Source organism: Eretmochelys imbricata, chromosome 4, assembly GCF_965152235.1.
Source record: "Eretmochelys imbricata isolate rEreImb1 chromosome 4, rEreImb1.hap1, whole genome shotgun sequence".
Classification (NCBI taxonomy): Eukaryota; Metazoa; Chordata; order Testudines; family Cheloniidae; genus Eretmochelys; species Eretmochelys imbricata.
Window position 1 is genome coordinate 35,184,649 of NC_135575.1, and position 14,223 is coordinate 35,198,871.

General features: G+C 41.4%; 1 protein-coding gene across 4 annotated transcripts in view; it reads right to left on the reverse strand.

The window, feature by feature from the left end:
- The window catches only part of LEF1 (lymphoid enhancer binding factor 1), a 98,174-nt gene that overhangs the window by 30,577 nt on the left and 53,374 nt on the right, over positions 1-14,223 (reverse strand). For 2 of the 4 annotated variants that reach the window (XM_077815120.1, XM_077815118.1), the window contains exons 4-6: positions 8,615-8,747; positions 3,962-4,052; positions 831-914 (exon numbers count right to left, since the gene is read on the reverse strand). In XM_077815120.1, the coding sequence (XP_077671246.1) occupies positions 831-914; positions 3,962-4,052; positions 8,615-8,747 (308 nt within the window). The remainder of the gene's footprint in view (positions 1-830; positions 915-3,961; positions 4,053-8,614; positions 8,748-14,223) is intronic. The other 2 variants (XM_077815121.1, XM_077815119.1) reach the window with 1 other exon arrangement.

Sequence of the window (14,223 nt, forward strand, 5' to 3'; positions counted from 1 at the left end):
CTCTTGGATACCCTGACTGAGACATGCTTGTAGTTTACCTGAAAAGGAGTAGAGGAAGAGTAATTAAACACAGAAACCCATATAAAAAGTTGTGAGGAGACCACCACTTAAGTGGACAATCCAAATCCCAGTGTGAAAGCAAAGCAAAATGCAGAGATGGGACATTGCAACCTTGTGTACACCAAGCACAGGATGTGTAAGGCATCTTTTGAGAGTGCAAAAGCATTACACAGAGAAGATTTGGAGTTTGGCATGGCTAAGTCTCAGTTAGCATTGCTTGCTTGCACTAATATGCAAACATAGTGCCTGATTCACACACCAGTACAGACAGTGTGTGTATTTACAGCTTGTTGGCATCCCTTTCCTTCTAATAGCTCTGGGCTAAGAAATTCCAACTTCGGAGTAGTTCTGCATATTTCCACATGGCACACTACCCAATTTGAACTATTTAAGAGTGTAATTACATAATTCAAACTAGAATGAGAAGTTTTGCCTGGTTTCATATTTGAAGAATAAAATCTTGGGTATTTCCTAATATAGTGTGTCTAACAATAATGCCCATTTTATATTAAATGGTTTGATTAATGGTTAACACAGTTTGTAAGTGTTTCTAATGTCAATACTTCACTGACTGCCAGGAAAATGCTGAATGAGACTAGTGTGGGATCCAGGCAAACTGTACATACACAAACATTTTAAATAAAAATTATACATACATTTTTTGCTGACTGAAAAGTAAGCAAAGGCAGACCAAGATGCAAGCAGAAGAGCAACTTGCCCTTTAATGCCAGCAGTTACTCCCCATTCAGTCATTCACCTCCTACACCTACCTGGACATGGAAGGGTCGACTGAGAGTGAGGATGGGTAGGGCTGCCTGAATCCACTCGAGATGGGATATACAGGCTGACCTTGCCTGAGGTCACAGAAGAAAGGAACCCATCAATAATATGATATTGTATTAAAAGATACCCTAGAGTCACAAGCACTTGATGGGAACTCAGCATGGTAGCATAAACAGTTATCTGCCATGTATTCTGTAGCTCATGGGTGTCTGCATGCTTGCACTGAATAAGATTTCTCTCTCGCCCACTGAAAAGATATTCATTATCTAGGTTTTGTTTAAAAAAACCCAAACCATTGCCTAATTTTAAGTCATTGGGCCAGATTCCAATACCCTCAACTCCTGTGGAACAGTAGTCCCAATGCAATCAATGTACGAGTACCAGAATCTGGCCCACTGTTAGTGTATTTACAGTGAGTCCCACAGAACTATTTGGAGAGTTTTCTTTTTTTTTTTTTTGGGGGGGGGGGGGAGGGGGAAATCTTTGAAACCACGGGACTGTCTTCATTTTGCATCTTGTATAGTATGTCACAAGTTGTCAGCACTTTTAAGAAGCTAAAGAAAACTTTATATTTATTAATAAAATATAAATAAAATGAAAGTACATTTTAGTCACTTGGGCTTAAGGCTCTTTTTTGTTTTTGCGCAATCAAGTGACTAAAACCAGCTCATTTGAAATCCTACCATTCTTTAGAATGTCTTAAAGATATTGTCTCTCTATATGGAATTCTATCACCAATTAATGCTTCAAAACACTTTGAACTTTTTCTGCTTAGTTCACATCATCTTTACTTCCAGTTGGTGTTGATGCAACTCTTGAACAAGGATTAATGCACTTAAGTAACGAAGTTCAGACAGAATAATTGATCCAGCTTTGAAAGACTAAGCACAATCAATTCTATTCAAACACTTATTGATAGACAGATTTAGTGTTAAAACTGGGATTTCCAAAGCTGCTGGCATTTTTTATGCTCAGGATAACAGTTTTCACACTTCAAGTGAGCGTGTGTGTTGGGGGGTGGGGGTGGGGGGGAGAACAGTGCTCAAAACCAGAAAAAAAGAAGAGGTAGAAATCTCAGTAATGCTGCAGCACAGAATTGAGCTGGAAGGAGGCAGAGCATAACGGACTGTGGAATATGTTCAGGTATGAGCGAGCACTGCTGAATAGATTTCCAAATTTGACAATTAGCTAGTCTCTCCTTTTCTTCCTTCTCCTTTCAGTTTCCTTCCTCCCTTCCACACCCTCCCACTTTCTGGATCAAGAAACTATTCAGAAGTGCTGTCACTTAACCAAAGCTGGCAAAAGGACCACCAGAAATCATCTGGTAGTGGTGGAGGCAGCGGTTCAGTCTCGAGACCAGTGAACATTAAACTGGAAATCAGGTGCTCTGTCTTTGCTATTAACTTACTATGTGGCTTTCAGCAAGTGATTTTTGTCCTGATTCCACAAGGCCCAGAGCTCAGACTCAGACTTTACGTCCAGAAGGGACCATCATGATCATCTAGTCTCACCTTACCTCTTGCACACTGCAGGCCACAGAACCTTGCCCAGCCACTCCTGCAGTAGACCCATAACCTCTGGCTGAGTTACTTAAATCCTCAAATCTTGATTTAAAGACTGCAAGTTTCAGAGAATCCACCATTTACTCTACTCTAGTTCAAGCCAGCCAGTGACTTGTGCCCCATGCTGCCAAGGATGGTGAAAGACTCCCTGAATCTCTGCCAATCTGATCTGGTAGGAAATTCTTTCCCAACTCTAAATATGGCAGTCAACTGGACCTTGAGCATGTGGGTGAGACCCACCAAACACCTGAGAAAGAATTCACCAGAGCCCTCCCCATCTAGTGTCCTATTTCTGGCCATTGGAGATATTTGCCACTATAAGCAATCATCATACCATCCCCTCTATAAACTTATCAAGCTCAGTCTTAAAACATGTTATGTATTTTTGCCCCCCTTGGAGGGCTGTTCCAGAATTTCATTCCTCTCACCACCAGAAACCTAAATTTCAAGTCTAAACTTCTTGATGGCTAATTATATCCATTTGTTCTTGTTCCAACTTTGGACCTTAATTTAAAGACTCTTTCCCTGCTGTTTATCCCTCTGATGAATTTAGAGCAATCATTTCTCCTCAACCTTCATTTGGTTAAGATAAACAAGACACGCTCCTTAAGTTGAGAGGCTGCTCAGCACCTTGCATATTCTGGTCTGAAATGTATGTTGGTTTCCCCTCAACCTAAAATTGGGATGATAATACTTACCATTAGGTATAGGGTGACCAGACAGCAAGTATGAAAAATCGGGATGGGGTGGGGGATAATAGGAGCCTATATAAGAAAAAGACCCCAAAATCAGGGCTGTCCCTATAAAATCAGGACACCAGGTCACCCTAATTAGGTAGGGCACAGAACCGAGTGACAAGGCGTGGGATTCTAATTCACTTAACCCCTCTGCATTTAGTTTGTCCTCCTATAACTATATATATTTGTTATCCATTCTAAAATGCTTGGAGATTCTCAGACAGTAAGTGTCAAGCATTATTGATCATCCTGTGATGGGAGACCCTATACATAAATACGAGCTCCTGAAGGAATCTACTGTGAGCATTGGGAGTAGGATCCTTATACTGCTAGTGTTAAAAATTAACAAAATATATGAACTCTCCAGTAACTGAGTACTAATCTCAAATCTTACCGTTTCTGTAAGGAATGTAATATAAAGTTTGTTCTCTATTTTGGTGCAGTTTTCAGTTAAAAAAAATCCGTACTTGAAAGTTTGTTACAAGTCATTGCAATTTTGGGTTGTTAAAAAAATTGATCTTTAATTCCTTGAGACCTGTTTTTCTGCAATCCTACCAAATGCCAAGAGCCATAAGTGTGAGCCATAAGAACTATTCTCACTTCAAAGTGAAATCTATGTATTTCAATTTCTGTACATGTTAAAAAACAGATCCAATTTATTTCAAAGATCAACATTTTTGATCTTTCAAGCTAAAATAAAATAGTCACTTCTCTCACTGTAGTAATGTTTTTCTTAGTTCATAAATTCTACAATTAATTCAATAATCCTAGAGAGGATGTGTATGAACATATGTCTAAGCAGCAGCAAGAGGATCTTACCAGCCAAGAGGTGGCGTTATCTGTCCTACACCACCAGGAGACAAGGGATAGAAGGTAGGGATATCAGGAGCTGGAGGATGTCTGGACATGCCTGTCAGAGAGTATGAATAAGAAGTTTGGTATTTGAGTGAAAATGTGGTGATTAATGCTATAATACAAAACTAACATGGTGAACATCACAGTAAAAAACTGTTGTTCTATACAAGAAAGTCTAGCTTCATTTTTGGTTAGTATTAGAAGAAAACACCATTAATTCCAGCCTTTAGAATAATAAATAGAGCTTGCATCCTCGACTAGGGTCAGGATTAAAAAGAAAAAAAAACCTTGTGGAAAAAGTAAAGGGGAAGGAGGGAAAAAAAACAAAACAAACATGACTATGAATGCAGCCACCATGAGATCTAAAAAATGTATGGAGATGCTTTGGCAATACTTCATCTCTGAAGTGTTGCACTGAAACTACTGACAGAGTCTTGAGCAAGTGTTCTGAAGAGCCAAATGAAACAAGAAAAACAAAGCATTTTCAAACAGGCAGCACACCAGAGCTAACAGCTGAGGTAAATTGTTACTTGTACATTTTTCACTGGTTCCCTTATGAATTTACAGATTTTGGAAACTTGCTACCACAGAGGATCAGTAGTTAATTAAGAAGCATTTTCAGGCCTGTAATGGTCACACTTGATATGATTCATTTGGCTTCTGATTGTCACTCCAGCTCCAACTAAGCTCTTCATCAAGTTGACTCCTGTGGGCTCCAAGGTCAATCTGAGTTGCACTAGTAGTGTTTCATGGAAAAAAATAAGAGTCCCATGAGAAGTGATCCATCAGTTCACATTCCCCAGAATACAAAATCCTACAAATGTAAAAATCACCTCAAGATTAAAGCTAATCCTAGTCCCAGCTGGGTCTGTGGTTTTCATGTTTTACCTAAAACTCATGCTCCAAGGAGAGAAAGAATTATGGTTAGAGGCCAGAGAGACATTGGTTTATTTAAAATGTGTTTCAGGAGGAGGAGGGGTTTGGAACAGCAAGAATTGCAAATTTAACGTCACATGTTAAATCAGCTACTTTAAATTCTATATTAAATATTTATATAGAGACACTCTAAAGGTGAAAGATGGAACATTGTGATCTTTACTTTGAGACTCTTATTGTTGATATTTTGACCATAAATGGAGATTTAAAAAATCAGTTTAAGATTAAGGGATTTAAAAGGGTAGGTTAGAAATCTTAAAATTGTTTTGGGGGAGGGGGTGAGCATGGCAAAAATGTCACCCTAATGATGTTGCTGCTACTCTCTCAGTTTTGAGATTTCAGTAGGAGCTGAAATGAACAATTTAAGACCAGAAACTGAAAATTCATCTATGTTAAATTCATGGTTACAGGAAAAGTGATGGCTGACAGAAGAGAACTTTCATTCGGCTTATTCCCAGAGTACTCCATCTCCTTTTTACAGATTCTATAACAAGAATTGTCATACTGAGTGAAAACAAGCCCAGTGTCTCGCCTCTGGAAATGGCCAATCCCCAATACTCCCAAGGAATAAGAGACCACTATATTGTGTACAATCAAATTGTTCAATTTTACATAAGGGGCTGGTGCTATTCCTTCCCCAAGCCCTGAAACATGCGATTGGATTGCCCTTATTGAGCTAACATACATGAGTTACTCCTGGTCCAAGCTATTCAGCCCTTTAAGGACTACAGCTTCAGTATAAAACATGTTGATCACTTGCTGTACGGCAGTAAAATGCACAGGCTGACTACATACTGTGTGAAAGTGGTACTTTCAGTTATTTGTGTGAAATTTACTGACAGTTTGAGGGACCCCTTGTTGTCATACGAAGGGACAGCAAAAAGGAAGGACTGCTCTCCTTGGACAATGCCTTTGCGCGTGTGAATAAACACATAGCAAAGAGTAAGAGTTTTGTAACTATTTACTAACCCTCAACTCCCAGATGATTCACTTTAAAGTCAGGCTGCACATGCATGAAAACTGAGAAGAAATACTACATGATAGCCATTTCTTCAGGAACACAACAAAGCTCAATGGCAACCATTAAAATCTCTGCCTTTAGTTAAGAATGATTTGGGTGTGGCAAAACCAGTTCAAAGCCAGCACAACTCTTGCCAATTCTGTACCACATGTTCCCAGAACTCATAATACAAGGCACCTTAAAAGAAGAGCGTAGCAAGAGCCAACGGTTTGCTGAGCAACACACCTCTATTGCCAGAGACACACCAAGTCCCACAGCCAGATGCCAAGGTCTAGCAGAGCTCTGAGCAGAGAATACCCAGAAACTAGGATCTGAAGCAACTCATTTTATCAAGTCCTCAGATCAAAAAGTAACCAGGAGGTATGACACAAACACCAATGGAAGCATATAGCAGCAAACATTCTTGTAGAATGACCAGATGTCCCCAGTAAACTTCATTTTACTAGGTTCTGGTGCACGGATAGCGTTTAAACTGGGAGACCTAGTTTGACTAAAACCGTGGAATGTGTGTCACCTCAAAGGCCTCCAGCCTTCTCATTCACTCCCACCTCCAGCAACCTCTCATCTGCTCATCAGAGGCATGAGCACTGCAACATCCCCCAGTTCAGTGAGAATAGGATCTATTGCCTTGTGTTAAGGGCAAGAGAGATCTGGCAAGTAGGGAGAAAGGACCAACAACAACAGAAGGAACCAAAATAAATAAGGGAGGACTTTGAGCTAGGGTCTATGGTGGGGACAAGAGGAAAATAACTGTAGTACAGAAGTGCAAATGAAAAGCAAATCCTGGCTGAAGTCGCAACATCTTCTGAGTTACCATGCCATTTCAGTGCTGTGCACCCGATGAGCCACCACAGGCTGACAACTCTCTGAGATAAGGGATAAAATGTCAGTGTCATAAGGGGGAGGAGGGCGCATCAGAGCAATGGAATGGAGTAATTTGGTTGAAAGTCCCTGAGGAATTAATTCATATACATATTGCTCTCTGGGCATGAATGCAGAAGGTAAAGACTCACAAGGCCATCAGAGTCAGTACTATTGTCCACGTAAAAGGAGCTGGAGTAGTACACTGGTCTATACTTAGTTGCCCCAATACTTAAATTCTGACTATCTCACAGGCTAGACTTTTAGGAGTTGAACAGAAATCGCACAGGAGTGTGACTGGTTCTTGGATACAGTCCATTGATATTGTTGGCATAGGAAGAACAATGAGCACGCAAGGGATACATGGGATGAGTTTCGAAAACCTCCCTCAAATGGACAATACTGACAAGTACTCAACCATTTTTCTAGAAATAGGCTTGCACCAGGACCCCAATCCAGACAAACCAGAACTCAATGGACCTTCACATTCTAGCTGTGCAGCTTGGCAGTCCTCCAGGCATATACAAGAGTACTGAAACCAAGGGGTGCAACAATTCAGCCTATAGATTATGCACATAGCCAGACCCCTACACAACCTGAGCCAGCTGCCACCTGTCCCTTAACAAAGCCAAGTCTTCTGCCTTTGTTTCCCCAGTATAGACCATGACCATCACAGACCCAAGGGAGCAGCCTCTGAGCAGGCCCTCTATGGAGGGCCAGGAGCTCTGCTTTCTCTTCTCCGGTGGTACTGGCTACCCTAACATCCAAGGGAAGCAAGAGACTTTTCTACAGCCTCCTAACTACCTGTTTTCATAATCATAGAATCCATTATATCTATGCCTCTGTTACTTCATCTGCAAGCTACCCTGGCTCCTGAACCCTCTGTTCTTCTTTACCTATCTTCTGCTCTGGATCACGCCTCCACTCTCCCCATCTTTACCTTGTTCATCATTGTGCCTCTGTGCCTAGCTTCTACCCACCTCGCTTGCTCCTTCCTTGTCCTTGCCAATCCCCTGCCCTCACCACACCACACCCCCCTCATCTCCCCTCTTGGGGATCTCATTGGGAGCTTGTTTCCTTGCTCTCAAATCCACTCATCTGGTTTTGGTTTTGAATGTTTTACATGCACAGAGAAAGAATTGACATCTTAAGATGCACAGTTCAACTACATGCCTAAGATTCTGTTATACTTACATTGCCTCAAATTGTGTGTTCTGAAAACTACACATATATCTTACAGACCACTACTCTATTAAGGTAGTGGCAATAAGGAGAGAAAGGGAACAGAGAATCTTCCTCTTACATGGCACTACATTTTGGAGTATGATGAAATACGTAAAGGAAATAAGGACATGAAATACAAGTTTGACAAAAGAAGGAACTTAAGGTTTTAAATATAGAATTCAACTCACCTTCCTGGGTCTCAAATCACTGACATTTCCTATTATGCCTGTATACTGCAATACCTGGGCACAACAGGGGGCGCCAAGGAGATAAATTTTTTTAAAATCATTTTAAAATATTTTTATGAGCAAAATAAGGCAAAGTGGTAAAAATGTGCATTATCCTCCAACTTTAAACAGCCAGGACATTTATATGACGCAAGAATAGCTGTCCCATACTAACATGTTACATGTCAAATTTCAGAGGAAGATATTTTGCTAAATTATGAGACCCTCGAAACCAGGATTTACAATAGATCCTTTGATATGTTGGCGGGCTCCAGGGTACTTGAGCTCCAAAAACAGCATTCACAGTTGTTTCTTGTGCTTTCCTTTAGTTGTTAGAAGTAGCCTCACCTTGTTTTGAGTTGACATCTGAGGGGATGTGTGAAGGGTGTGACCCTGGTGAAAAGTGCTCGTCGCTGTAAGTGATAAGTGGCGTGAGAGGGTGAACCGCATGGGAAGGCTGCACCACTGGAACCTTATTTGACTGCAAGAGAGAGTAAAAACAAGCAGCATTAGCAACAATTCTCAATTCTCTAATAGGTTTTTTTTGGGGTGGGGGGGAGCGGACACTCACGGTAACTTGTTTTTAAAAGATTCTTATTTGTATTACTAACCATATTTAGCCTCCTTGCTCCTGAACATACAAAGCATGGAATCTTACCTGCTGGGGCAGAGTGCTTTTGAGGGGGATGAGACATGACAGTCACGCTTGTAGTGGCAGCCTAAAGACTGTTGGGGTGGACCAGATAGAGAGGGTGCTGAAGCAAGAGCCAAGAAGTGGCTATGGTTAGAGAGACAGCTGCAGCTGCTCTTGGGAGGCCTAGTGGAGTGGGAAGAAGCAAGAGGAGGAGCTGACTAGTAGGAGGGCAAGTAGTCCACATAGTACCAGAATAGGACCAACTTACACAGCAGAAATGAAATTACAGGAAAGCTCTACACCACCAATTACAGTTTGCATTTCTTTGGCCTTGAACAGTGAAACCAGTCTGATCAGTGTCATTTTTGTTTGAAGTCACTGTCTGGTTCTTATGCATTAATACAGTGCTATACTGTTGAAAATTTCCAACACTGCTGGGGTATCATCTCCTTCCTTCTGCCCTACCCCTACCTCCCCCAAAAGAGTCAGGAAATTTTAAATACATATTTCAGTTCATAGCAGGGAACAAAACAGCCCCCACAAGAGAGTAATTTAGGGTATAAGGAGTTGACAGTGTCCCTTTAACAAACTAGGTTGCTTATGAGCAAAACATACCAGCTCAGTTCTGGAGAAGGGTGTCAACCTAAGCAGCAGGGGTCTGGTACTAAGTTTCTAAGAACAGAAAAGTGCTAAAAATGCCTGAAGACCAGTATTGTCATGTTATGCTCCCAACTGGATGTTGGGGGGGGGGGAACCCACAGACATAAAACAAAACACTTGTATTTGATATTTTCTACAAATTAGACACAGTCATTAAAAACAAAAGTGTTTGCCTGATACATGCAGGAGTGCCCTGAAGCTAAAGAAACACCACCAGCAGTAATTCTTCTCACAGCCCAACATTATCCCCAACTCCTTACAAAAAACACAGAACTAGAAAACAACTGTTTTGGGGACTTATGTGCACGTTACCTATTTTCCTATATTTTACATCCTCATTCCTCGTTTCTCATAGCAGGACTATGCTATAGTAATTCCGGCATGTAACAGATAGATTACTCATCATTTCTACCCCAGAATTCAGTCTGCTGCCCCTCTGCAAAAATACTTATGCCACAAACAGAGGTTTTAATTAAAAACGAAGAAAGTCAGACAAAAATGCTCTTAAAGCTCAGCAAGGACACTAACTGCCAAATATTTGGAATTAAGAGAAAAAAATTAAGAGCCCCTTGAAATGAATTTTATTTGAATCCTAATACTCAAATCCTGGCATAATAATAGATTTTAGGACTATATTTAAAAGCATAAATCAAGGATTTCTTTAGACTTCTAGAATGAGAAGTGGTAAGTGGATAACTAAATTTAAAAAAAGGCTGATAAAAGTGCATGCAGGAGTGTGGCTGGGAACCAGTGCAGTATTTTCTGCTTTCCTTGTTTTCAGAGCACCACCTTAAGGAACTTGCATTAGAAGGCTGTATCTTCTTAATGTCTGACCTATCCCTCCAGTCATATAGCTCAGAATCTAGTGCCATGATATTTTGCTAAATTATGCTATCCTTGCTCTCCTCTTAATTTTACGGTTTTCAGCACAGATTTGCTTTCCTGTGGGAAGGAGATAAGAACCTCAGGATTTTAATTTAAGCTTTGGCCTTGTCTTATATTTTGCAAGATGGAGAGAGAAAGCAGCGCTAGTAGGTGTTTTAAAGCCAACAAGCATTAGGTCCATTTTTATAACCAAATAATAGAAGCAATATGAATTTTCAATAATATGAGGAGTTCAGTTCTAAAGGTGATCGCTCAGACTGCTGTTCATCCCTCCTTTTTGTATAAATTAAATAAAATAGGTGCCAAATTTCAGATGATTTGCAAATCATGTCTCAGTCTTTAGCTGCAAGATTCGTGCATTGACTCTCCAATCAGCAGTTACTTTAGCTAGCTTAGTCAGTGTATTGTAGGTCTGTAGATGTGTTGACGTCACGCACATCAGTTAGGCAGTATTGATTGTTCAAGTTTGGTAACTAACCTTTTGTACCATGTTGAGTATAATTAGTCTGCATGTTCCACAGTAGCAGGGTTACTCACGAATTAGTTTTAGATATTATCCATTTATGCTTTTAGTTAGCCCTTCCTTCTATCCTCTAGGTCTTCAGCGTCCTGGTGACTTATTTATTTAAACATCTTATTTCACACACCATAGACATCAGGTTATCCAGCATGCCTGCCACCTGCTGCTTTTAAGTGCTTGGAACAGGCAGAGCAGGTTGTTTACCGAGCCCCCTCTCAAGAGCAGTGAGGACAGCACTCAGTAGCTTCTGTAAGAGGAATGGTGGCATCAGTCCACTTCCTACTGGATAGATGTTTACACCAAAAAACCAGTAGCCGGCATGGATGGCAAAGGCCCCAAGGACTGAATGGACAGACTACTGAACAATCCACTCATCCCTAGAGATTGTACCTTGTATATGAGGGACCAGACACTGGTGATGGGACTGTGGGGATGGGAACTTTATTACCACTGCTTGTGCCATTACCATCCTAAGAACAGAGGAATTCTCTCTAGACCTCTCCATCCAGCTCTACCAATGAACAGAAAATAAGAATCAATGGATACTCTTAGAAGTCTGACATTTCCAGAAGTACCAGGTCAAAAAGTGATCTTAATTGGCTGATCCATGCATAGATACCCCTTCAAGTCACTGCTTACCAGAAGTTGCATTTCTGGTAGTGGCGGTGTTTGAGACCCCCACAGATCAGTGGTGGGCAAACTATGGCCCGTGGACTGTCCTGCCCAGCCCGAGCTCCTGGCCGGGGAGGCTAGTCCCCAGCCCCTCCCCCGCTGTCCCCCCCCACGCAGCCACACTGCTGCACGGGCAGCACTCTGGGCAGCGGGGCTGCGTGCTCCTGCAGGGCAGAGTGGCAGCGTGTCTAGCTCTGGCCAGGCAGCGCGGCTGCCAGACATGCTGCTTTGAGCATCATGGTAAGGGGGCTGGGAGGTTGGATATGGGGCAAGGGATCCTGGGGGGCAGTCAGGGGATGGTGATCAGAGGATGGTGATCAGGAGACGGGGCGGGGGAGTTAGATAAGGGGTAGTGTCCCGGGGAGCGGTTAGGGGACAAGGAGAAGGGTGGTTGGATGAGTGGGGAATTCTGAGGGGGGCAGGCAGGGGGCAGGAAATGGGAGGGGGTGGAGGCCAGGCTGTTTGAGGCTCGGTGGCCTCAAGCCAAAAAGTTTGCCCACCCCTGCCATAGATTCAGATTACTTATGGCAAGTAGCAAAGATGTACCCTATTCTACAGATATCTAGATTTCATTTCAAATCTGAGCACTCAATCAAACTCTGCTTGGAAAGTTTCATGTTAAGTTTCAATATTTTTTTTAAAATGTATTTTATCAATGTTCTTCAGGTGATCACTGAGGAACGCCAACGTTCCACAAACTCATTCAGGGAAAGGGATTCAACCTGGGCTCGGCTTTCATTAAAAGCCTTTTGTAAGTCTGGTACTAGCGGAAGAGTGATACTGTGCTTTTATTCATTTCCCTCAATCTTAAGGTCCCTGACTGGGCTCTCCAGGGCATGGGCCCTCATGGGCTGATAAATCTGCCAGAAGCAAGGGGCAGAGAGCAATGCAAGTCACCCAAAATCTCCACTCTACTGAAAAGGCCAGAGTCATCCGACCTGCTAATATAATGGGATAGGCCAAACATTCAATCAGGCCTTGTCTAAATGGGTGGGAAAGATTCAGAACAACATGAATGAATATAAACGGATATAGTTATGCCACTATTATCCCCCATGTAGACACTTTTTCCAGGATAGGAGAGGGCCTTTTTTCAGTTCAGGTCACATATCTATACTGTGTACAGCTATATTGTGGTAGCAAGCTCTCGGTGCCTCTTCCAGCTGGGTTCTTATAGAGCCCTGATCAGTTTTAGAGCTGCCTCTCTCCTGGTGAAATTCCTGAGGGAGGACAACTGGTACAGGTTTCTAAGGAGAGGGAAGTGAAGTTACAGAAGTGAAGCTTGCCCATACACACACACAGGGTGTTTTAAAGGGGCAAATTTATATTTGCAGGTTATGGCATTTTAGCATTATATGCTGCATCCACCCCCTTCCCCCCCCAATAACCAATCTAACAGAGGAATATTATAAAAGTTGCTGCCAAGTCAATTTGCTTAAGCAGGATTTGTATCATGTTATAAGTGTTATCGCTTAATATTGTAGTTAACTGCAATTAATCCTCCTCATGCTGGAAAGCCAGAAAGGTTATGTTTTTCACTCAGAGGGTCTCCTTCCCAGAGTGTGTTTTATTCATGTATAATGTGACAAGACAGTTAGAGGGAGGGTGGGGGGAAAGGGTGGGGAATGTAGATTTTTTTTTTTCTTTGCAAAAAGAGAGGACTAGCTAAAACATGTAGGGAATGTGTTGAGTTCCAGCTCTCTCCAGGCCACACTCAAAGGTAATAGGATGTTGTACTTAAGAGCATCAACAGACACAATGGCCACAATCTAGGTCACGTAGAGTAGGAGAAGAAATCAAATAATTTGGTTTCTTTTTGTACAGCTTGATAAAGGAAACCAATCTTCAACCATTTTAGAGATTAGTTTCCCTTTATCAATCTGTATTATGGACTGCGCACATCAGCCTTTCCCCAATTATTCTATGAAGTAATGTATTTTACTGCAAAAAGACTTGAGCAATTCAAATAGATCTGAACCTAGAGACTATCACAGTTTGGGTCACAGATACTGTAAGCTCCAGGAAATGGGGACTATTTATGCCTTCTATGTTTTGCACAGTATTCAGTATACACTCAACAACTACACAATTTAAAAAAATAGCCATTGCTACCATATGCAAGTTTTGAGGTTTAGATTTTTATACTGCTGTGATACTTTCATCCCAAATAATTTACAAACTTGGAATCTAATCCTGTAAACCCTTAATCATTTTTTGATCAATCCCATTGAAGACAATGAAACTATTTGAATGACTATGGATCACTTCGGTGGTGAAAGTTTCAGGACTGTTCCTATACAGGAAGTTGAATCCCCCATTGAAATGCAATGTTTGGGTACAATACCATAAAGCAGTTTCTGATGAAGTTCTTCTTATAGATTTGTCTTTTAATAAAATCATACATATGCTAAAATGGCTCCTCACCCAACTCCCAGATGGCATATAAAACAGACTGAAGCCTATGTATTTGGGGGAAAAGTGAGTAGTTAAGCATGTTGGTGTTTGTAAATACACAAACACCCATTTCATCATGGTTTTGAAAAATATAGTTGAACTTAAACTTTCCTCAAATTCCACAGAAAATTT